The 25090-nt window shown below is 35.8% G+C and overlaps 1 protein-coding gene across 5 annotated transcripts in view; it reads left to right on the top strand.

Moving 5' to 3' along the window:
- Positions 1-25090, top strand: part of ERCC6 (ERCC excision repair 6, chromatin remodeling factor) — a 54308-nt gene that overhangs the window by 15791 nt on the left and 13427 nt on the right. For all 5 annotated transcript variants that reach the window (XM_040702654.2, XM_015288418.4, XM_004942140.5 and 2 more), the window contains exons 6-10: positions 845-1571; positions 10412-10537; positions 15372-15530; positions 17778-17913; positions 24572-24742. In XM_040702654.2, coding sequence (XP_040558588.1) covers positions 845-1571; positions 10412-10537; positions 15372-15530; positions 17778-17913; positions 24572-24742 — 1319 coding nt within the window. The remainder of the gene's footprint in view (positions 1-844; positions 1572-10411; positions 10538-15371; positions 15531-17777; positions 17914-24571; positions 24743-25090) is intronic.

The raw sequence follows: 25090 nt of genomic DNA, 5'->3' as shown, positions 1-25090 counted from the left end.
ACCATCTGTGGTATCCGGAATGGCGGGGTTGGACTCATACAATGTTGTCCTGTGCACTGATTCCTTTTCCCTGCCCCGTCATGCCTATAGATTGGCATTTCCCTTCAGCTTCTTGAATTCAAGAAATTTCCCCCCTCTTTGCTTTCAGATGACAATTAACACAGTTAACACAGATACAATAAGTACAGTAACTGTATGCAGTTTAACTGTAGTGCTTATCAAGGGAAGTATGCTGTGTGGTCAATCTGACTTTTAAAATCATAATCCTAATGGTATTGTAACACTGGAAGGTTTTGTTTGGTTTTTTTTTTAGCTTATGGGAAGACAGTCTTTTGTCTCTCTCTTGGTATACATAATGGACACTTCAGATTTCAAGCTTATAAGAAAATCTGAACAATCAGTAATAGAAATAGAAGTGGCCGTTGAGAATGCTTATCTGAATTCTGTGTTTTGTTGGAGTGAATATGGTGAGATGTTGAGCTGAAAGTGTAGGGAGCACATTAGAGTTCATGTGGCGTTAAGGGTTATTCTTTTATGATAGTTCTTGCTGCTGCCATGTGTTATTCCAGAAGTATTAGCATTCTGAGGGCATGTTTAATGTTTCTTATGTGAAATTTTAGAAGTAATTTGAATTTTAAAAAGACAAGCCTGCTTTGACCTCTTTTATTGGTTTCTGCCTTTTTTTTTTTTTTTTTTTTTTTACCTTTTCATATTGCGTAATGTTAGTTTGGAGTTGTTTTTAAGCTTTAAATCCATTTGGTTTTTATACACACAGTTTTGTTCCTGTGTCAGAGTTATTCAGAAAGTGTGGAAGGCATTGTGGTTATTCTGTTTTTTGTTACAGAACCTGGTCCATCGTCTCTTGGCAGTATGCTTATGCCCGTTCAGGAAACAGAATGGGAAGAGCTTATTCGTACAGGCCAGATGACCCCATTTGGAACTAAAATACCTCAGAAGCCAGAGAGGAAGACACGGCGATTAATGCTAAATGAAGCATCTGATTTTGAAAAGTATTTAGCAGACCAAGCTAAGCTGTCATCTGAGAGAAAGAAGTTAGCTCTTCACAAAAGAGCAAAGAAGAAAGCACAAGCCAAAAATGTTCAGTGCGTAGCTCCCACATCTGCTACAAAGGAAAAAAGAGGTAAAGCTCTGTCGAAAACTGATAAACGTTTAAAAAAACACTTGAAGAAACTTCAGAAGCATGCCCTTCAGGTTCATTCAAAAGCAGGTATTCCAAAAGAAAAAAAAAATCTTGAGACTACAAAGCTGAAGCCTGGACAGAAAGATGATAGTGGAGAATCTGACTATGTACCTGATGAAGAACATCTTGAACCAGAAGCAGTTGAAGAGGAGGAAGAACAGGCATCTTCACATGCTGAAAATGATTCTGATTATGAACTCAGGAATTTGTCAGGAAAGGGAAAATACTTGGTGAAGCGGGATTCTAAAGATGCTGGAAACGATACTGATTACTTTCCAAGCTCTGAGGAGGAAGAGCATACAGTAGGGAAGCGCAAAGTAAAGAGATGGAGAGATGATGGAGATGAAGACTATTATAAACAGAGACTAAGGTTAGTCCCAGGCATTTTAGTAGCAACATCACCAAATGATATTGCACGTGTACAAGACAAAATCTGTAATACACGACTAGGAATTGGAGTAAGGGGAAGGACACGGTCAGAATGATCATAGCCTTCCAAAGGAATCAGGCATACCTCTTAATTATTAGGACTTTAGTATTTAATTTTTCTGATTGTTTCAAGATCATTCAAAAGTAAGTTATTTAAGTTTGGGATTTGTTTGTTATTTATAGTACTGTGAATGTGCCAACAGTAGAGTATATGTAAAACTGTATTATGTATTACTTGGCGGCATTACTGTTTACTTAAGCAGTACTTTTGTCTACAGATCCTCATACCTACCTTTCAAATATATATGACATGTTCTGTTTGATAGGCAAAATTACAGAACAGACAGACTCCCTCTTCAGAGGGAAGGCACTTTCTCACTGTGAGAGATATCTTTGGTTTGGCTTGGGATGAGGTGCTTGGTTGTTGGCTTTAGTTAGTGACTAGTCATGAAGAAATTCCTTGAGCAAATGTTTATGAACTGTTTTTGTATAATCCATTAGTTACATGAAATCTCAGGCAAATATATTAATTTGAACATCAATATAAAGTGGATTTTGAGTTTATACTTTTAAAATTCATGCTTGAATTGAATCATCTGTTCTTTTTTTGTTACTGAGTGATACCTCTTGCATAACTTACATAAGTAATAAAGACTGGACATCATGTTGCTATTAGTCAAGTCTAAAAAACTGCCCTGTTTGACAGTGGTTTTCCTTTCTTTCTGTTCTTATTGATGGCGATGTCCTTATCTAACAAAGATGTGGCACTGGTAGTAGCTTTCTCCAGCTGTGATGACCTAAGGTTGTAAACTGTGTAAGATTTACAAAAAAATCAGCATCTTCTATTAAGTAAACTAATATAATTAGGTAGAGCAGTACAGCTAAGATGTCAACACGAGTTACTTCTGAAAATGGCACCTGAAGCACCTAGTGCTAATCTGTAATTTATGAAATCTGTATAGCCTGGGTGTTAATGACTTCTCTGTAGCTACAGTGTGCTGTTGAGGTGTTCTTTTTTTCCCTACTGGTACTGTTGCTGTTGAACTCCTAACAATAAGACTGTCCAATGTTTCCATTGTTATAGCTGCTTGGAAAACATTTTTAAGGGCCAGTGAAGTGACGTGTTATTTGTTAAGGTCCTTCAAGTGGTTTATAGCCCCTAGAAAAGCAAGGATTCCAACTTGAAAGCAGCTGCCCAAGAGTGCAAGGAGAAATGGTTATTAAAGCTGTAGAGAAGAGTGACTGATGTAGGCAAAAGTCCTTGCATAATGCCTGGTTAATAGTTGGGAGATTTAAGTTTTGTGTTTTACAGAAATGTTAACATTTTACAAAGTTAAGTTATGCTGTATCAAAGAAAGGGGTCAAGAAGTAGAGGTATGAATACCCATCTTTTCCTGTGATGAGAGCTGCTGTGGAAGAAGAGATATCCTCTGATAGAGGTGCTTGTGTTCCAGTTGCAGCATTATTACAGGTAGCAAAATATTAAGTAGGAAGACGTCCACTTGTCTTTCACATTGCATATTACTAAGGCAAATCAGGAGCTGGCATGAGGCAGTAGGCTTGGAATCCCAGGATGCTGCTTTTCAAGATTAAAGAGTAGTTTATTGCTTCTTGAATAGAAGATTTCAACAAGAGGCTAATCTGAACAATGTCCATAGGGTCAAAAAAGTGGGTTTTTCATTGGGTACGTTAACAAAAATTAATTGTATTTAACCACTAAAATATTTACTGTTTTATTGAATAAAATTGTACTCTTCACATGTAAATTAGACCAATATTAAATCATTTTTAATTCAGTGTTTTCATCAAGAGTAATTTATTTTGATTGAAAGTTTTAATATGACTCTCAGTTTAAATTCATTCAAACACGTTTTTTAATAACGTTAAGATTGTGACAATTTATCCTTAGCAAAGTCATATCATAGACTACATTTCTTTTGGTTACTAAAGTTACAATAAAAGCCTAAATGAATTTTAGAAATATCAATAACTGTAATTGCCGCCAAAACACTACATCTCTTAAAAATTTCATAGCTACAGTTATTGTGGCTGTTAAGCTGCAGCTGTCCACATTGACGTTTTTATGCTGACACCCCCAGGTAATCTTCATTATGGGAAATGCCGTGAGAAAATAAAGTGTAGTGAATTAAGAAACATATTAAGAATGCTATAGAAATGCTGTCATTTGCTTACATTTATGTCTTGTTTCACATCAGTTATACTTTTGAATGCAAATAAATGAGTGAGATTATGGTATATTTTACCCCTGAGATAGGCAAGGGAAAATCCTTTAGGATTACTTTAGTATTCTGAACATCTAGTCTTGTGCTTGGTGCTGTATAAAGTCCTACACTCTTGAAGGCTGAAAATGAGTTTCTTTAACATTAAAACTTTTCAGGGATGGGACTTTAAGAGATTGGTCTGTGTCAAGAGGAAAATACGATGATGATGTTAAAGCATGATAATTAGCTAATTATGAGACTGCTAGAGGAACTGACTATTTCCAAAGAGGAGCTGGTGCATCTGTAGTAAACAGGGCATGCAGGAGAACAGCTGTTCTACTTTTCTTCTAAAGGCAACTTGTGTCAGTCGGCCTGGTGACTCACAGCCAGACGTGGTCAGCGGAAAGGGGAAAGGCCAGAATTCAGCACACACTCTTAGTAATATCTCTTCAGTTGTGTGGCTCTTGCTTTTCTCTTGTTACTGTTACTGGAGCAGTGTTGCTGTGCAGACATGCAGGGAAAAATATCTTCTGGCTAATGTAGCAAGGAACACCAGGGTTGCGGAGAGGTAAAGTGGATCAGTGACAGACTATCAGGCGCTAAATGCTAAGTTGAGGATTCAGCGCAAGGTAGTGTTATCATCATCTCCAACTGTCCTTCATAGTGACTATTCCCAGCTAAACCCAGAGGCCTGGATTAGGTCACCGGTCTCTGGGGTAGTGCTGAAGGTCTCAGAGACTTGATCCCCCTCAGCAGCTGTGGCTTCAGTGTATTTTTTGTCATACTCAGCAGTAACTGCCCTAGTTGAGAGCTGTTCCACGCTGGCACTGGCAGAAGCCTGGAGCGGTCACCCACCTGGTGGAACAGCTAGGTCACGGCAGAGCCACTTTCTTTGAAGGCTGTTCAGTGAAATTGCACCTATTTTTAGCTTTTCATACCTAGAATCAGAAAATAGAAGTAAGCTTTGCTTAAATGCAGATTAAAGGCATAGGAAATGAGCCTTTTCTGATTTCTTAGCAAGAAAGAAACTGCATGATTTTCTTGTTTTACTCTTTCAAGGTTTTGGAGCTGCAGAAGCTGCAGCCCATCCAGTCTTTTTGCATGCTAACAAAAATTCTCCTTTGCATGTATTAAAATAGGATGTGTAAATATAATCAAATAATTTTTTCTCATTTTCTGTAGTTAATGTTTTGCACTTTTGACATCACTAATACAATATCTGCATGAAGTAATAGCTTGGAAACAAGAAGTCTTAATAGCTATTTTAGGGTCACTATTCCCTATGTGTATGCCTGCTGCTTCAGGGAAAGAATTAAATCTCAGGTTGTGGGAGATAAGTGCCATAACTGTATTTTCTTGGCTTTTTTTGCATAGTTTGTGGACTATAGTTTTTTTAATAGCACTTCCTTCAGTTACTGTGAGGGACTGGGAGGCAAGGCTAGTAGAGCTGCTGCTCGCCATGTCTCCCAAGAGTCAGCCATGCAGCTGAGTTGCTGGATGTTGTGGCTATCAGTGCACAAAACAGTCGATAAAAAGAGTCAAACCAAAAATAAAGTTAACTAAAAAATAAGTGGTGTTTTTCTCAAGTTGGATCCGTTTTCATACATGAACTGTCTTTGAAGTATCTGAGTCAGTCAGTCTCTCATTGTTTCAGAGTTATAAATTTAAAAAGGATTAAATATTACCTTTCCTGGAAGACGTTTTCTTAGAGCATCCTAACTGCTCTTTAAAATGACAAATCTGAGACACAAATGAAGATATATTTTGGCTCGCTCACTGAGTACACCTTTCATTCTAAGCTCAAGTGTGTAATCATCTACATCAGTCTTAATTTACTTGCAGAGACTTGTGGTACTAACTGCATTTATTTCATCTGTTAGGATGTGCCAATTAAATCCACACATACAGACCATAAAAAGTTAGATCAAAAAAGTAATGCCGAATGCTTCAGTTTAGCAAATTAGAATAATCTGTAAGGGATTCTTAGCTGTCTAAGACAGAAAACATATTGTGCTTCAAAAAGGCAAACTATATTAAACGCTCAGCTTGGTTCCTGACTGTATTTTAAAAAGAAAAAAAAAATGGTGCTCATTACTGTTTTGGATGCAGAATTTCTTTCTTGGGTATTGCAATAAGTGGGAAATGGGCTCAGTATCTGAATACAATCTTATATTAAGAAAGATTTAATTGTGTGATATATGGCTTTCATTCTGCACTTGCAGGATAAAATTGTACTTAGATTAGTGACCATGGACAGAAGAAAAGTAGATTTCTCAAAGGTCATGCTTCTGTTTTCAAGAGACTTTGGTGATACAGTAAAGGCTGTGCTTGTGAAGTGTTTAGGCACAGTAATGAAATTTAACTCAGACTTGTATGGATTTTTTTTTCTTTGTTCAATATAGTACCCTGTAATTAAGTCAAATTATGAGTTAGTGCTGTTTCTCTCTTGAAAGTTTGACTTACAGAGAAGGGGTCGACTGACCACCTGGCCAGTCTGGTCTAGCAGTGTTTGTCTTCCCTTTGCTTCAGCGATTGGTGGGAATGTTTTCATTTTTCTATCAAAAATAATGAAGTTTTAACACAGTATCTTGCATCGAGTTCAAAGCTTTTCAGAAACTGAATGACTTCCTCAAGCTCTGCACGTTGTTACAGTCATAAGAACAAATTACTGCTCTTTCTTTCAGCTGAGTGGGGAAAATCAAAGACCAAAAAGCCTGCAGACCTTGGGGAGATACAATAGCAGAGCTTCAATTCTGCAGTTGGTGTAATTATATCAATAGAATAATAAATACAAAGTATATCAGAATTTTTCTTTATGATAACTGGGTTCTGGATATATTAGTTCAAATTCTAATTTTTTAGGTATCTCATGATTTCAAGAGAAGTCTAACATTGGTCAAACTAATTGCAGAAACTGTTGGTTCAATTCCTTAAGAGCTATGAGCTTTTGTTAATCTGCAGGAAGTTTTCCTCTTGGTTGTTTCTGGACCACTTTTTCCAACGTACACTAGAGGGCAATCTGCTTCTTCCCAGGGGAGGCTGAAGCTCCGTTGCTCACTGCTGGACATTCATGTTGGGAAACAGGATTAGGGAAGTTGTACAAATACTGCCTTGCTTGTCAATTGTGTTTAGTTTGAATTTGATTTGCTGTCACTTTAGAAGTTTTTTAAGCTGAAATTGTTTTGATTTTAATGTGACAAGTATGTGTTTTCTGCTAGTGTTTTCTTTCACGTTTCAAACCTTATCTTAACTCAGTCAGATAACACAACCAAGTTCTGATGTGTGTTAGTTCCAGTAGTGACATGATCTGATGCAGTGACTGTCGGCATTTGTCAATTTGAATCGTTTATCTTTCCCTGGAACTCAGAGCAATAACTGACGATTCATGCCTGGTAGCACGACACTGTGGTACTGAACAAAAACAAATGCATTTTTATGCTGTGCCTCCAGTATCATCTGCTTTTTTGGGTCTGTTAGTCTGAGAGCATTATTGTTATTTTCCTAATTCAACCATTTAGAAGATTGCTATTCTAAGGCAGAGATTTTCTTACCTGTGTTTGGTAATATAAAAGTATCTGTGGGGATTATTTTTGTATGCACTTTTTGTATTATTTTGTTTGGTTGGGTGCTTTTGCAACTTACCAGGGTGTGTGATTTCATGTAATGAAATAAGAACAATCAGAGAGATGACAAACAAATAGTAGCAACTCATTCATTTTTCATCAGAAACCTGAAGACTGGTCCTCTTTTTTTCTTTTTTTCTTTTTCTTTCCTGTGCATATGCTGCTTTTTCCATTATTTTTTTTTTTTTGCTTCTGAAGACATAAGAACTTGAGGTCAAAATACATTGCTGTGAAGCTGTCTCTATGAACCTGTCTGGTATATGCTTTCTTGTTAGTTTTTCAGTGCTTTTTTTTTTTTGGTTTTGCAGTTATTGTAACTCACATGCATTTGGAAATGATGGTCTTTATTTTCACTTAATAAAACAGCACCACAGTTCCATGTTTGTGACTGCTTCCGTAAAGGCAAGCTGTAAGTATTTTTTTTACTATACTGGTAAAAAGCTGATCTAGAAAGCCACTGTAGTCATCTTTGATGTGCAAGAAAGAGTATATGCTTGTTTGTGAGTGTTGAGTTCCTTTCCTGTTCTCTTGTTTCTGCTCCAAGTTTTTCAAACAAATTTGACAGAGGCATAGGAGCCTTTAAATGAAGTACCTGCAAATATCAGGCTGGAGGGTGTCATTGTGCCAGCAGTGTCTGCTCTTAACATCGTTGAGCCAAATGTTTGGGTCAAGTCTTAAAGACTTAGAGCAGTACATGGGTTGTTCTGTAGTGTCTTCTGGATTGTTTTGCCAGGTTTGAAGGTTAATATGTTGTGAGATAGCACCAGTTTTGTGAGCAGTTGTTTGAGAAATTTTAACAGTGACTTCTATCTCCATTCTTCTGCCTAGTTAGGTCAGGATATAAATCAAGGTCATGAAAGTATTTAAATTTTGTTTCTACATAATGATATCTCTTAGTTTTGGAACGACTTTGTTTATGTTTCCTGACATGGATAAAATTAGACCAGTAGCTTTGAAAACACTCACTTATCCCATAAGCTTAAAGCACTTTGTGCTTAGCAAGACCGGAAATAAAATGCATTTTGCCTGTCAGCTTCTCTGTGCAGTTTGTCTTTTTCAAGTATTCAAATGTGAAAATTATATAAGTCTTTTCTCTCCCTAAATGTATATTTTTCTTTGTACCTATATTTTACAGAAAAAAGTGAGTTAAATAACTTTTAAAAGAGTGAATTTGTCACATTTAAAAAAAAATAGATTATAAATCCATTTTTCCAGAGGGTGGATTTTTCTTTTAGTTCATTTACCCTGCCATATTTCTGCTGTTACAGCTGTCCAGCCAACGGTAAGAGCCCAAGGCATCAGGAAGCTGTTTGTGTAATGGGTGAATGGCAGAGGTAAACTGTTACCAGGATGGAAGTACAACTGTTCACTCAGCTGTAATGTTTGTTCAGAAACTGCAAGTGTACTGGAAAACTAGTGCATCCCATTAAGCCTCTTTTGTCTAGTTACTGCAGAACTTCTGGGGTATATTTTCTCAGTAAAGCAAATACTGGATGGATGACTTTCCCAGCATCTCATTTAGGAGGCTCCTTGTAGCTTAATACTGAAGATTTCAGTGCTAGGCGGCTTATTAGGTTTTTAGCCTCAATCTTCCTCTTGCTTCTTTTCATACTATCACTGCTATTTATAGTTCTTTGGAACCTGAACAATTTCAGTTTCTATGTTTTATGTTTCAGATGCTTTTAGACTGCCAGGGCTTATTCTTCAGCCTCATTCAGGCCAGCACCTTTAATTATGAGTATGGAAAAAGTATTCAAATAATGATGTCTACAATGCCTTTAATTGCAGTACATGCTTCATTTGAAAGTGTTTTGTCTGGCTTGAGGAGGACAGGACTGTTCACTGGGGAGAGAAGAGGGTTTTGGTAGGAAGAAACTTCACTGATAGATGTATCTAAGGTATCTGCAAGGAGGCATGCAGTCATTTCATCCTTTCAGATGCAGCAATCCTCTTATTAGATGAAATATGTCTGCTTTTGCGCTGCATGAAGAGCAATAGCATGAGAGTGTTCTTAATCTGTTCTACAACTTACCACTTTCTGTAGGGATTTTATCAGGCCGTACACTCCGTTTGGTGCGACTGCAATGAATGCAGTTTCAGCAGTGAATAACAGCAAAATCCAAGTTGTCTGTAAAGTGCTTTTGGTAGTTCAATACTTATTTGTTCAGGTTCTGTAATCGTTTCCTTCCAGACAGTAAGTGTACACTTTGTTGTTACAAGTAAATGGTTTTGTTTGGGTCACTAAAGCAAACACAAGTCCGTAGTTGTTTTAGATGTTGAAGATCCTTTGGTGCCCTTTCTAAGAGGGGACACAGGACAAGAAAATAATTCTGGATGTAGTCTGTACAGAGTCCAAATACAACACCTAGTCACCATAATTTCAAAATGTCAAATATTAACTCTCCTAACGATGACTGCTCAGCATCTTTGGACCCCATCAGCTCAAAGATAGTGATGTTTCCAACTGAGTTTTCTGTAATGTTTGTATGCTCCTGAACATTTCTCGAGGTGAAAAACATTTTGATATTTGTTTAAATTAACAAAAATATTTTTGTAATACTTAATCTTTATTTCTTTGTTGTTTTATTTTTGTTCTTGCCTTTTTTAAATTAATGTTTGGGAACTTAACATTGCCAGTTTCTTTTAATGGTGTTGACTGTTAATTACATAGCATTAGAATTGTTGTCTATAGATAATCGTAATTAGCTGTAAAATTACTAAAACTTATGATTGTTCAGAAGTGCATGTGCATTTTGTCAAATATTTCGAGCATTTAGGTGCATAATTTTCTCCTCCAGTGGATTAATACTTAAATTCATCACATCTGAGATTTTTTTTATTTATTCTTTTACTTCTTGATGAATAATTCAATGTAGTATTCACATAGTATCTTTTCCATGCAATAATTGAATGTTGACTCATTGTGTCCCTTACAGGAAGTGGCAAAGAGAGCGTTTGAAGGACAAAGAACGTTCTGTGGCTGAGGAACTTTCTGATGAAAGTGACACTGAATTTGAAGAGGGTTTCAAAGTTCCAGGATTTCTCTTCAAAAAGCTTTTTAAGTAAGTATTCTATACTTTATTTTAACATTAGGCTGCTGTATGCTGTTAATAACGATATCAGTAGTAACAGTGGTGGTGATTTCTAGATGCCTTGTCCTACAACTTTGGGTACCATTAGTTCTGTTAAAAGAAAAAAAAAAAAAAAAAGCTTTAAAAGCCCTACTCGACCAAACCTCAAAGTTGGCTATTTAAGCACAAAATGCTGTTTTATGGAAATACAATTAATAAGTATTGTAAATGCATATTAGCTAAACCAAGAGTTGAAAAGCTCTCCTTGTCTCCTTTTTTAAATGTTTTCTTTTATTGGTATGTGCTTTCTTTTAGTTCAGGTGCAGAGTGATATAACAATGGTTTGACTTTACTTTGAAGATATGGTGTTGGCAATTGGTCATAAATGAAAACAAGGAATCTAAGTGTTTCTGTGATTGGGTTGAAGTTTCCTTCCAGCAAAAAATACAGCCAGCTTTTTCTTTGAGTAGTTTTATACAGTCATATTATGAGATCTTTAAAATGTTACTGGTAAAAACGTTCAGATGTGGAGAGTGCATTCTTAATTCCTTTAGTATTTAATGATGGATTACAGATCTGGGCAAGACTGCTTTCCATTCCAGTTTTTTGATAGTTTTGAGTTTTGTTGTGTCCAGTGACACTTTCAAGTAACTCATCTTAATCTCAAAAAGCTGTTTATAAAAGGCAGTCTAAACAAGTTAGCTGCTGACAAGTTTATTTCATCCATAAGTTTTCTCTAACTTCCATGTGTCATTGGCTTGATATCATTTTTGTTGGCAACATTTCACTCAAGGAAAACCATCTCCTCTTTCAAGAGCTAACTCTAAAATCTTACAATTAACCTAGCAGAAAGCTATAGTTTCTTACAGGCTTACATAGTAACCCTTCCAACAGGGCCACTTAGTCTTAACCTCAAAGAAATTATTATTGTTGTCCTGCAATTCTTCAGAAGGAAAGCACTAGCTCTGAAATGGAAATGAATTAATGACATAGTTGCCAGGACCATACACAGCCAATATGTGGTCTCTGGTTGTTTATGCAACAGTACTGCAGGAGTAATCATCCTGAGAACGGATGTGTGGTCTGAGCAACCCAAAGGGAATCGAAATAAGGCAGACAACTAGAAATTAATCTTAAAGATATCAGCCTCACTAATGAAGGGTATCCCTGCAAGCATGAGTCAGTTGGCAAGACTTCTTAAGTGGTTAGAAAGATCAATTGAGTTGAATGATTTGTCTGACTTGTAACTTAAATGCTGAAACCTCCAGTGTAGGAAGGCCCATGGTCAATAGTCATTAAACTTTGAGTTCTGAACAAGTTCAGTAGAAAACATGGAAGTATATTGATCCAAGGAGGAGGTGTATCACACTATTTTGTAAGTGATCTTTCTGCATATGTGAATTGAATTTCAAAGAGAAGTTAGCTCACTAGAAATATCAGACCCTTAAGCTGGTTGTCTGTTTTTTAGGTTTTTTTTTTTTCTTTTTGGTTGGTTGCTTTTCATTTTTTATTTCTGTGGTTTTGTTTATTTCTTGTAAATCTGTTCAAGTAGAAAATCTTGTTTCTTCCCCATGTACTTCTGTCTGCTTTGAGGAACACTCAGCAACATTTACTTAGCTAGTACCACTGGTGCTGCCCTGGACTAAAACTGTGGTAAGCAAGACTGACTTAAAAGCATCTGCATTTAACCTGAGAAAATTCTGTGTAAGGAGGAAACCAGGTTTCTTTCTTACATACTTTGAGTGCATGGTTTCCTAACAACTGCAGTGCTATTGCATCTCAGTAAAATAGCAGCTATACTCTGCTAGCTACGGTTATGAATTTCTGAGGGATGCATTGTAGTGTATTTACTTAATGTGAATTTCAGTGCAAATGTAACTGTTTCAAAGACTGGGCAACATTTTTGTTTTACTTATACAGTATTTTTAAGTTAAAAACAGAACACGGAAATTGGCTCATTGAAAGGGTAAGAGTGAAGAGAATGGATTATCTCTCTATGGTAACCATAAATAAATTATTTGAGAGAAACTTGTAAATTTTTTTAAACTTTTCAATAGTTGCAATTGCAATATTCTAAGTTTGGATGTTTCTACAAAGTGTTGGTGTGATAAAGCACCTTAACTGTCCACACGAGCTAATGTTAATATTTTTCCATATGTACTTTCAAAGTCACTTAAAGTAATGTCCTGTCCGTGAAAAAATGCATTTTGGGAAATGCTTGTAGCAGAAACAAGTTGCAAGCATGCTTTGTGTGTAATCATTTGCATTCTTCTTTTGTGTAGTGGGAGATGTGTGGGTCTTTACAAAGGCTAAGAAGTACGCTTCTGTAAGATCATATTTGGCTGTAGAAGTATATGTGAAGTGGTGAAGTGAGTTGAAATGCTGTTACACTCCACCTTTTCTAAAGACTGACAATATAGAATTTTAGAGCCATATAGATGGACCCTGTCTGCACAGGGTTTTAGAAACAAATTTAGAGGTCATTACTTACAAACATGTTCCTGATATTGTTTGACACATTCTAAGGTACTCATCCCTGGACTGGCATACAGCGTTCTTGTGTAGAGAAGAATGTGGGAGTTGAAGTCATTTATCTAGCTTCACGATTGTACCTTAGTGCTGTATCCAGAAAATCTATGCAGTTAAAGTTCCACTTTAAACAGACATTTGAAATCTTGTGTGGAATGTCTTTTCTGCATAGGGAATAGGAAAAAACACCAAAGATGAATAGTGCTGTATTTCCTTAATAATAAGTAATATTCAGAACTTTGAAGTATCAAAGGTTTATTTAAGAAAAAAAAGACTTAATTATTGTTCAGGTTTGTTTGGAAATCTCTGGAAGTTTGCCTTAGTGCTCCAGATTAACTTAGGAAGGGAGAAGCACTTTGTGATCCAGAATTACTGGGAATTTCATTTCACTGCGGAAAGATGCTTGATTATTGCTACTCTCTTTCCATTATTTGAGGGGAAAAAAAATCTTTTTGTATTTTTTTCTTCGTAGCTCAAAGGGTTTCCTTGTAAATTAAATTCTATTAATGTGCCTACTTATGCCTGTTACAATCAATAGTTACTATTAATACATTATATTTTGTTCACCTGAATATGTTTGATGAAAACACCTGCATCTTCTCCATTTTTAAATATCCATGGAAGAGAATTTCTCCAAAACTTTGTTTATTAAATATATTCTTGTTATTTTTTAGAAGATAGAGGCAGAGGGAGAAAGGTGCTTATAAATGCAGCTAGATTTTTAGCACTGTCTGTAATCCAAAGAAATGTTACAAAAAATGGTATCAAGGAATTGTCTTCTAAAGATACATTCTGGAAATTAGTCTGAAGTAGCTTCTGACTTCTGTTTTTTCTCCAATTCTTCAATATTTCCATAAGAAGATATTCTGACCTTCATAAAATATTGTCTTCATCTGCTTAGAGCTACTCCTGGAAACTATTTTGTAGTTGTTTAATTTAGATTCTTGTGTTTTTAAGGTCAATTCATTGATAATAAAAGGGCTTTTTACAGACTTCTTGGTATAATGCATTTGAGGTGCCAGCAGATAGTATGTTGTCTGAACCGTTAGATGTGTTCTTTGATCCCTTTTCTCTAACTACTCAGGCCATTTGATTGTTTCCTTTCAGCGTTAATCTAAATCCATATAGATCACAACATAAAATGATTTTTGATAGGACTTAGCAGACACAAGTGTCGTTAGTTGTCAGTAGTCCTAAACATTCTTCTCTGAAAGAGAGAAACACGATCTTGAAATGTGCATCTGAGAATACCCCAGAATGAGCAATCCCTATTTTACGAAAAGAAAAGCCTGTTTTGTTCTTCGCTGTGCTTGGCACACCAGCAATGTGTGCCACCAGGAGAATAGTACTGGTAGTGTTGATCTTCTATGTCACAAGACACAGAAATGCTGAAACATGTATTTTTTTTTTTCAAAATTATTGAAATATGCTGTTGTTTCACTTTTTTTCTTGTTCTCAGTTTAAACTCCCATTTCCAAAATGTTTTATTCCTGACACTGTCATCATTTCATATCACTGTAAAAAAACAAAAAACAAAAAACCAAGATGTTTTAAAATGATTCTTAGTCCAGCAGCCCACACCCACCTTTTTAGCTTGCTGTTGTAGATGTTGTTTGCTAATCGTCTTCTTTTAATTGGGATATATTTTACATTGTTGCTTATGCAATTTCCAGTGAGTGACTGGGAACAGAAGCTATCCTGATGTTCTCACATAATAATACTCTGCTGCATCTCATTCACTGGAATCATTTCTATTGTTTTGCCTTCCAACGCAGTTTCCCTTGTTGTCTTTTTTCTTCATTGAAAGAGATTAAATTTTAGTAAATGAATTTATGTGAGAAGAAAGTGTATTGTGACAAATGCGATCAGTTTTCAGAGTGGAATGTAAAGTCTGCACCACTTACAAGTCAAACTTTTCCTTCAGCTTAAGGTATATGTTCCAATAATGTAATTGATTAGACCCCTGCATGTCTTCTGACAATATATGGCTTTGTTAGAGTAGCTTTCCAAGTTATTTTTAACACTTACAATATACATGAAATAAAATACCCTCTAATTACCATGACTATCAGTTTAATTAGAAATGTTTTAGTATTGCATAAAAAATGAAAGTCACATGTAATGTTTGAGTGTATCAAAAATGTATGACCTAGTAAATAGAGCACTCATGTAAAACACACATCCAGCATGTTACTGTAACTGGTGTAAGAACCCTGCCAAATGATTAATTCATGAGTACTTTCTGTTATGATCTTTATTATCAAACATTTGCCATCTTCTTTTTCCTTGTTTTTAGGTACCAGCAGACAGGTGTTAGGTGGCTCTGGGAATTGCACTGCCAGCAGGCAGGAGGAATTCTGGGAGATGAGATGGGATTGGGCAAGACCATCCAGATAATTGCCTTCTTGGCAGGTCTGAGCTACAGCAAGATCAGGACTCGTGGTTCAAATTACAGGCAAGTGCTCCTCTGCAGACTGTCAGTCTGTGGAGCTCAATTAATATTTCATCAGATGTATTGCTGGTGGAGGAGGGTCCTGTGAATTATTAATGACATTTCAATTACAATATTCCTTTAATTCTTTTAGTGGGGGACATCAAAGGAAAAATTTTACGAGACAATGGAGCTGTAGGGCAGGAAAAATTAAACATGTAACACTTTTAATGAATTCCAGGCATTGATGCTTCATTTTGCAGATGAGCCACACTAGATATTTTGGGTCAATACAGTGTCTAAGGTTGGTTTCCACAAATGGATTGTTTACAAACTCAATTACATTAATATCAATAGTTTACACAATATGGAATTTTAAATTAGATGTAATACCTTTAGTTCCATTTATTAAATTTTACATTAAAATATTTGTTCTGGCAAGACACCAGGTGAATGCTTTACAGGAAGTCACAAGCTGATTTGTGATGGAAGTTAAAGTTCCTGATCTGCAGGGAATTACCTATGCCAAAAAAATAGTAGTACTAATAAAAACTGTAACTTACACAGAGGAATTTCCATCTTTGTTACTGTTTAAAACTGTATTAGAGTAACTGGCTGTTCTTGCAAGAGCTGTCATGCTCTTCCTTTATTACTGAAGAATACTTTGAAATTCTGTCTTTATAGGTGAAATTACCGGAAAAGGTACTTGTTGGTGTTCTTGGATTTACAGATGCATGCATGAATGATACTTGAGTTTTCTAGTTCTGGTGGCCTATTTATCTGATGTAAATTATGATATGTAATTAAGCAAATATTGCAGCAGTATAGTGAACAAAGCAAAAAAAAAAAACAAAAAACTTTATAGTGAGCCATTTAAATTATGTACAGCATATACAATGACTTGTAAAATAATGCATTAAAAGGAAAACATGGAAGACTTACATTCTTCAGTTGATTCCTGATGTAGTCTTTGTATAAAAAAACTGCTCTGCTGTACTCCGTCACTCAAGCCAGTTGATTTACTTGGATATGACTGCCTCTTCTAAGGTGGCTTCTCTACAGATTACTTTATGCTGGTATATTTGCTGGTATATATCTGCCTTTGTTGGAGGACTGTTGAGTGCATAGAAATGTTTCAGGAACATCTCTTGACATTGCTACGCAGTTTCAGCTTAAGATCTAAGATACTAAAGTGAGACTACAATGAAATGTTGAAGATGCCAAAATATAAACACTGAAGTTGCCACATTCTTTCTGTATATAAGATCATGTATTCTGGTTCTTTGTTTTGGTTTGAGTTGGTTTTTTGTTTGGTTGGTTGCTTGGTTTGGTTTCTGGTGCATTTAATTAACAAATCCTCCACAACAGTAACTCTGTGGGGAAAAAATAAGCTTTTTTTTTTTTTTTTTTGTGAAACTTCTTACTTGTCTATGTGTTGTAAGGCAGAGCATCAAAACATCTTGATCTGTCCACAGTCAAGTATTTTCTGCAGCGCTACTCGGAATGAGGAATGCGCTAAATCTGGCTGGCTAGCTCCTGCTTGAGAGCCATGTTGTTTAGTAAGCAGAAGACCCCATGGTCAGTCTGGTTGAGAAGCAGGCATTGTTAAGAGTGGTCACAGTTGTGTTGTCAACTTGTCTGAGTGACTTCCAGCTCACCTCTTATCTCATTGCCTTGATGTACAGAGGGAGCTCATGTACTGCTGTATGAATCTGGCATTGCAGACTTTCCCATAGTGTTTGTCAGCCTCAGCTCTCATTCTGTAGAATGGAGATAACTGTATGTTCCTTACTGTGCAGAATTGTGAAGGTTGTTGTGTTTGGAAACACTTGAGAATGAAAACAATTAGGCTATTCTTGAACATTCAAAATATGCAGCTTTATTTTTTGTGACATTTTCTGAAGAAATATTCTTCAAAATAAGGTGGCAGAAATTTTGTTTTGTAAACTGATCTGATTCTGAGATTTATAGAGGGGAAAGATCTTTTGTTATATAAGTTGAGGTAGAAGCAGCAAATGAGTTTTCACACCAATGGTCTGTTCACAAATATCTGTATGCTTTGAATAACCCATCTCTACCCTGTATTTGGATAGAAGTCTGTTGTTGAAACTTGATGAAGAGCTTGTGAGTCCATGAGTTTGTTGCCTTTTTTCCAAGTACATTATTTTTGTAATTTTTCAGTGTATCAGGTTATTTTAATAAGACACATAATATAGAGTAGAGTATTTATTTCATGTTAAAGATTTTGGATTGGTTTTGTTTCTTGGTTAGGTACCAGGGATTGGGTCCAACAGTGATTGTTTGTCCAGCTACTGTGATGCATCAGTGGGTAAAAGAATTCCACACATGGTGGCCTCCATTTAGGGTTGCCATTCTCCATGAAACTGGTTCTTACACCAACAAAAAGGTAATAATTGATATTCATTTTGTAATTCCAGGAACTTCTCTGTTTTCTGCACCAGCAAAAAAAAAAAAAAAAAAAAAAAAAGTGTCCTATGTCCCTGAATGTTTCTGTGCAAGCTTGTATTCTTTGATTCTTTTTAAAGGTTACTATGTTCACTGTCTTGTATAGATTTGTTAGGTAACTGGGCAAAAAGAGGATAACTGGGTGTACATTTATAATATAATATGGAATAGAACTGCCTAAAGAAAGTAAATGTTATAACAGGCTTCTTCTTCAGAATGCTTTGCTTGACTGAAGTCAATACTGCCCTAGCTAAACTGCTTTCAAACCAAACTGCATGTACTTTGGGCTTGCTGTGGAGCCCCTGCAATGTCAGACATAACTCAGCTTATTATGGAATCAAAGTGCATCATGGTTTTAATGTTAACATGCTCTTTTTTTTTTTTTTTTTTTTAAGTCTAACCATTTAGAGTAGCCAACACACTGTAATATCTAACCTTCTTTTACAATGGTGCTCATGTAATTGTAACTAATTGATGTGATTTGGTCTGAGAAGATTTGAAGCCTTTCTGTTGAAGGTGGGCATATCTGAGGTTTAATCACTGGGAGTGCTTGTCTGTAAGAATGGAAAAGACATATTAATTTCTCTTCATTTGGCCAATATGTCAGTTCGTATCACCTGGTTTCTTTTAATGATGATAGTACTTTATTGGTTTTCTTCAAGCAGTGTCTTTTCTGTCTTTTAATTTTATTGGACAATATCTTAATATGAATGTTCTTATTCCATTTCTTCAGATGAAATCTCAGACAAGCCAGACTTGTCAATCCCTGATACCTTGCTTGAACAAAAAAGGGAAAAGTTTAATTTTTGTTTTCTCCTGACTGATTTCAGGTACTAAAAGGATTTGTAGGATTCAGCAAAGCATTTTTAAATTTCTCTTTAAATATTTATTGAATTTTTTGTAATAACATTAAAATGGTATGGTGCTTAATTGCACTTGATTAAACGTATTGTGAGGTAATCAATGCTATTTTACAGTACATGGCAAAAAAAAGAAATAGTACACTCTAATGTGCTAATAGCTTCCTCTTGTTCAATTAACTTGGTATGTCTTCAATCCCTAAAAATGTGTTGCTCTTGGTAACATGTTTGCATGTCTCCCTAAATTAAATTGTGTGTGTTTATTTTGGGGTATTTGTTAATTAACGAACTTGACAAACTGGATCAAATTTTTTGCACATTTTTTGCATTTTTTGCATGGAAAATTAGATCATGTACAATGCAGGTCAAGTGACTTACTACCACCTGTAATTTCCTTTCAGTGTGCACTCTTTCCCAGATATGTTGGTGCTGATGTCATCTCATGATAATTCTGTCTTCTGATTACCTGTGACTTTACAGGAGACTGCTTTGCATATGTCAACTTTTTAGTACTCAGGGACCATTCAGCCCTTATGCTCTTGCTAACAAATGAAAATTGTGATTAGACTGTGTAAGATCACAAATGTGTTGTTAATATTAATTTTTTGTGGCTAAATTCCAAGACAGTGCACATGTGTGGTCTCAATATTGCACAGATATGCTTGGAATTAAATTGACAGCTCCAGGATTGGCCTATTGTTCTTGATAGTGAACTGTGGCTTATTACCAAGTGTATGAAATTTGTGCTGGACAGTTAGCTGTCAGTTAGCTTGCAAGCAGACAGGATCATGGAACTGAACATTGCTCTTTGTTTTTGGAGTAAGAAAGGTTACTACAGCCTCTGGGCCAACAAAAGGACTGGTGAAAGAAGGCTATTGTCCTCTGAATTAACTGGACATCAGACAATGAATATCTTCATGGATTTTGTGAAATGTTTTAGCTTGTAGTAATTGGGTATTGTGTTGTTCATGATTAAGTACAGTGTTGCAACTTATTCTGTGCAGGCCTGTGGAAGAGGAACAAATGATTTCAGAAAAACAAAGATATATTGATCTTAAAGTTAATGACTGAGAGTAACGGAGGAAAAGAGTTTAGTAATGACAGGTGTACCATAAGGCAAGGCTGTGTTTTGTGGCTGAAAGGGCTAACAGCTGTCATCAGCCTTCAGCTCTCCTCAAGGGAAAGCAGTGTGGTAACTGGTACTTTAGATGATGGAAGGTAGACGCAACAAGAAGTTGGATAGGTTTCGAAGACTTCAGATCTAGTCTGAGGCCATCTGGGTGAAATGTAACACTTGATTTTATTCCCCCTCTGTTTGTGATAACAGAAGATTGTTTGGTTCTTCTGTGATGATTAATGTGAGTAAATTGGATGTCGTGGGAAGAATCAGGTTGAAATAGTAGTCCTCCTCCATAAAGTCAGCTTTCAGTTTGAACATGGTACAGCAATTGTGGCTGTGTCCTTTGGTGCTGTTTTATGCTATTAACCTCCTGCAGTAGTTTACACTCAAACCTGATGTAGCATAAAGTGACTTGAAAATACCGAGAGCTCTGACACCCCTAATAATGAGAGAAAATTAAATAGTATAGCATGTCAAAAATACTTATTTATAGTTTAGAATGGGGAACATGGGGAAGAAAGCCTTCTGTACAGAGAACTTGTATTTAAAAAAAAAAAAAAAAAAAAAGCCTGGTAATACATGAGCATTTGTATAAAACTATACAACCTGAGATGTTCTTCAGTTATCCTGATTTAACATCTCAAATGTGAGAGAAGGCTGTATTTTTGAGATCAAGGCTGAATTTTTAATTTCTCAGTATTTAGCACAAATCTCACTGATGTTATTTCTTCTTTCGGTTGGTAATCTGGTCCAGTCTGTAAAGCCTTACGTACATATTCATTTATTCTAGTCAAACGTTGAACAAAATATAGCCCACAAAAGCAATTATCCCTTCATGATGCTTGCACCTACTTGAAGATGACTTTGCACACTGTAGATTTTAAGGCTTCTACCCTCACAGTAGATAACAAAGATTGAGGTTCTTGGCATGACTGATTATAAAGCCTATAATTTAGCTGAATACACTGTTTCTGTGCTAGGGATTAAACTCAGATAAACTTTGTATCATGCCACAACAAATAACATTCCTCTTAAATATGTAGTAAGTGCTCTAGCTCATTTTATTGCAACATTTACATTATTAAACATTGTAATGTGTTCTTTTGAAGCCTCTTCATGGTGCCATTTAGATTGTTTTGTTGGGGGTAGGGAAATATTAGAGGTTTTATAGGCTGAATTTATGGATCTCTGGGCTTAATGGTTGGTTATGAGATAGTGAAAAGACTGCTGAACAGTGCACTTTTGATTGATAAGTGATATAGTTGTGCAAGTGACTAGGTATCATCTTGGTGAGTTCATGTGTGCCTTAAAGGTATGTGAAAGTTTAGAGAATTTCACATCTATCACTAGTCTAATCCTTTGGGTCTGGTGTTACATGCATATTTCTATTTAAGAATATTAACATTATAGTACATAATATTATGGAAGAGTTCATGTTCTCTTAAGTATTTTTTAAGAAGACTACTTTAACAGCTAAAATGACAAATCTGATTTCTGTATCTGCATCATTCAAAACAATTGTGGTTTTGTAGCTTCAGAAACCAACTCGTAGCTACTGCAAGGTCATCAGCAGGATGAAAAAGCTTTCTTCAAGGTTTGTCCATAGAATACATCACTGAAACATTTTAGCCTTAAGCAATGGTATTTGCTGAAAATCTTCTAGTCTTTGTACAGTACGTGCATCCCAGAGAAGAAGTCAATGATCAACACAATCAGTGGTATCACCATCTTAGGTGGAAATACTATCCTTGAATTGTAAAAGCCTGAAATACTGTGCTGAACAAAACTATAATATCAGCTTTATTCCATCTATTTGAATGTTCTTGTGTTCATTAGCATCTTTTTAAGTACTGGACTTCAGAATTTCAAAGCTAGACAACAACTGTCTTATCTTTTGGCATTGTCAGGATTTGTTTCTGAGCTGAACTTATTCTTGTATTTTTTTTTCATTTTAACAGTGTATACCTGAAATATTTCACTGAAATGCATTCCCAAGAAAATAAATATAAAAATAATATATGTCTGAATCTAACCGAACAGGAACTGTGAATTAAAGAATACATGATAAAATAGCATAAATTCTGAAGTGCCACAGCTTCAAAACAGCATGTGCAACATTAAATCCATTATCATGTTTTAAAAGGTTCTAAATTATTCCAAGAGCTTCAACTTAATGATAAGGCGACCTCCAAGAAAGTCCCCAGTACAGTAAAACAACAGTTAATAGGCGCTGTAGTATGAGCTGTTAAAATTGTGGTGTTGTATTTCTTCGTTGTCAGCAGAAATCCTTGTTTATTAAAAATTTAGCTTGAAGGAAACTTTAATTAATTACAGGTTCAGTAAATCCTGACTAGGATTCTGCTGTGGTGTGTTTACAGTCAATGGCCTTCATGTGCCTGTGTTTCACTTCTGTTCTCCCTGGTACCTGACAGCGTGATTTATGGCTGTTGCTTTCTGCTAGTCCACTGCTTGCCCTCTAGGAGGGATTGGTCTCTTGAGCCTCCATAATAACAGCAGCACTTTCACGAAACATCTTTTAATGACAACAGTGTAGCATTCCGTAAGTCAGGCTAATTGCAGACATACCCTATTAATTGCAAAAACTAGGAGAGGTTACATATTTTACAAGCTTTTAATTTGAAATCGCCCGAGATGATTTGTCTTAAGTGTTTGGGTAGAGATGTGTGTGATATTCTATGATAGGCCACTGCCGAGGCTGTAGGACACCGCTGCAGACTGTGGGCAGTGCACCAGGTAGAATTTAGCTTTGGATGTTCCTGCCTAGAATTCCTACTGTATCTGTAATGTATGTTGTTATAAAGATTGTCTATTTTTTTTTTTTTTTGACAGTTGTGATGCCAATATTATTTAATGCCTCAAGTTGTTTCAGGAGGTGATGATCAGAAAGTAGAAATTCTTGAACAGTTAATTGCAGAAGTTTTCTTAATCTCGGATTATATCTCTGAGCAAGAAGTTACTGTAAGAAATTTTACAAGAAGAGATCATGAACACACCAGAGTCCATGAAGACTTTTTCCTTATTAAGGCACTTCAAAAAGTGTTCTTAATGTTTTAGAATGTGTAGATGTTTTAGGAATCCTATTATTTTCCTCTCTTGTCTTCCCTTTAACAAATTCTGTGGTGGTTCTACTTTAAGCATATGTATTACATTCATTGTTTGTTTATTACAGAATTACCTGTATGAACTTCAGTTCATCATATTCTGTTTTTACCCATCTGCTAATATGGCATACATTAAATCAATGGTGAAATTTGCTTTCATTTTCCCACTGTAGGCTTAGGTCTTGTGTCAGGGAGGAATATGTGCAGCTCTTGGAAAACTACAGAGTAGCTAGTTAGTGTGCCCTAAAGCTGAATTCCTATGTAAAAAGGCATGAAGGTCATGAAGCTCTAAATACAGGATGTGCTTCAGTTTCCTCAGGATTTGAGGTAACTTGGACATCCTCTGCCTGAAGACAGGGATTACTTCTATATGCAACTTGACTATTGAGAGTAATTTAAAACAAAAGCTGGGAATTGATAGTTACTAGTGCATATGTCTTTCGCATGGGCTGACTTGATTGTTTTTTCAGCATTTATGGCAGCAACTAAAGACCAAGTCCTATTCTCCTACTTGCTGTATAAAACACAATATAGCAGAGAAAAGATAATAGTTAGGATACTCCCCTGGGAGGGATGTAAAAAAAAAAAAAATTAAAAAAATTGGTTTTGTTTTCCCTTTCCTATGCGAGCTTCAACAAACTCAATCATGTTCTGATATGCAAAGATATTTAAGAACCTAACTCCAGTTGGTTTCTGTAGAGGCTAAGCACCTTGATGGATTTACCTAAATCCATGCAAATAAATAAATAACATTCTGTGTTCTTTTCCTTCCTGTATAGTGAAATCACTCTTCTACCAGATTTATACATGAAGGAAAAATTAGATTCTTGAATACTATGGTTGCTGTGAAAGTACTCGATGAAGATGATGAAGACAGGTCCTGCCCTAGATAATTTACTGCTAAAAAGGCTAATAAAAAACTGGGGAAAGAATATAGCTTACTAGAGAAGCACACAATTTGGTTATTATATGTATGTATGTATATACATATGTGTGTGTATATATATATACATATATATACACATATATGTATATATATAAATCCTATTGAAAAGTTAGACAGAATTGAGGATTTAACAACTATTTTGTTGTTTTAGTTTTTCACTTGTTTATTTTATTCTAAAGTTCTTTTATATCCTGGATACAGTACACAAAGTTAGGTTTGTAGAATGCATATAGGAGAATTCGAAGAATGTAATTACTTGGATGAAATTTCATGTTTGAGTTTCAGGTATTGCCTTTGAAAAAAACAAACAAAAAAAACCTGGTTCCTTCTCATCAGGCTTCAGGTCCTGTTCTGTTCTGTTCCGTCACAGTTCCCAAGTGCTTCATTTTTATATAGATAAGCATGTCAGCAAAGACTTTTCTACACTGATCTTTGTGAAGCAGATTTTCTGCTCTTTCAGAACTTTTTGTGTGTACCTTTTGTATGTACTTCATCAAGTCTGAATGTTCAGTCTCATTGCGTTACTGACGCCTTCCCCTTTTTGTTTTTAGGTGAAACTAATTCGAGAAATTGCTTCATGCCATGGAATTTTAATTACGTCTTATTCATACATTCGACTGATGCAAGATAATATCCACAGCTATGACTGGCATTATGTGATTTTGGATGAGGGTCACAAAATCCGAAATCCAAATGCCGCAGTCACACTTGCATGCAAGCAGGTACTTAGTCAAGAACAAAAGGAAGGTTACTTTTTGAGGGGTGGGAGTCGCCTTCCAAAATGTAATAGCCTGTATTATACCAACAACCATTAATAAGGAGTAAAAGCATAAATAGCAGCAGTATGTATTTGACTAATTTAGCTAATTTTTTAAATGAGTTTACATCAGTATTTATAGAGGTAGGACAGAGAAAAACATCAAACGTCAAATTGTGGAGGAATTTGCCATTAGGAACAACTGTCAGATGTTGGTGTTTATTTTCTGCTAACAGTTTACAGATGATATCTCATAGGAGGTTGGTTCTCTCAGGATTATGAGGCCATGTAGTATTTTAAAGTGGGAATTCAT

This window comes from Gallus gallus, chromosome 6, assembly GCF_016699485.2.
Source record: "Gallus gallus isolate bGalGal1 chromosome 6, bGalGal1.mat.broiler.GRCg7b, whole genome shotgun sequence".
Classification (NCBI taxonomy): Eukaryota; Metazoa; Chordata; class Aves; order Galliformes; family Phasianidae; genus Gallus; species Gallus gallus.
Note: the sequence above shows the minus strand (reverse complement) of the source record. Positions and strands in the feature narration are given on the sequence as shown.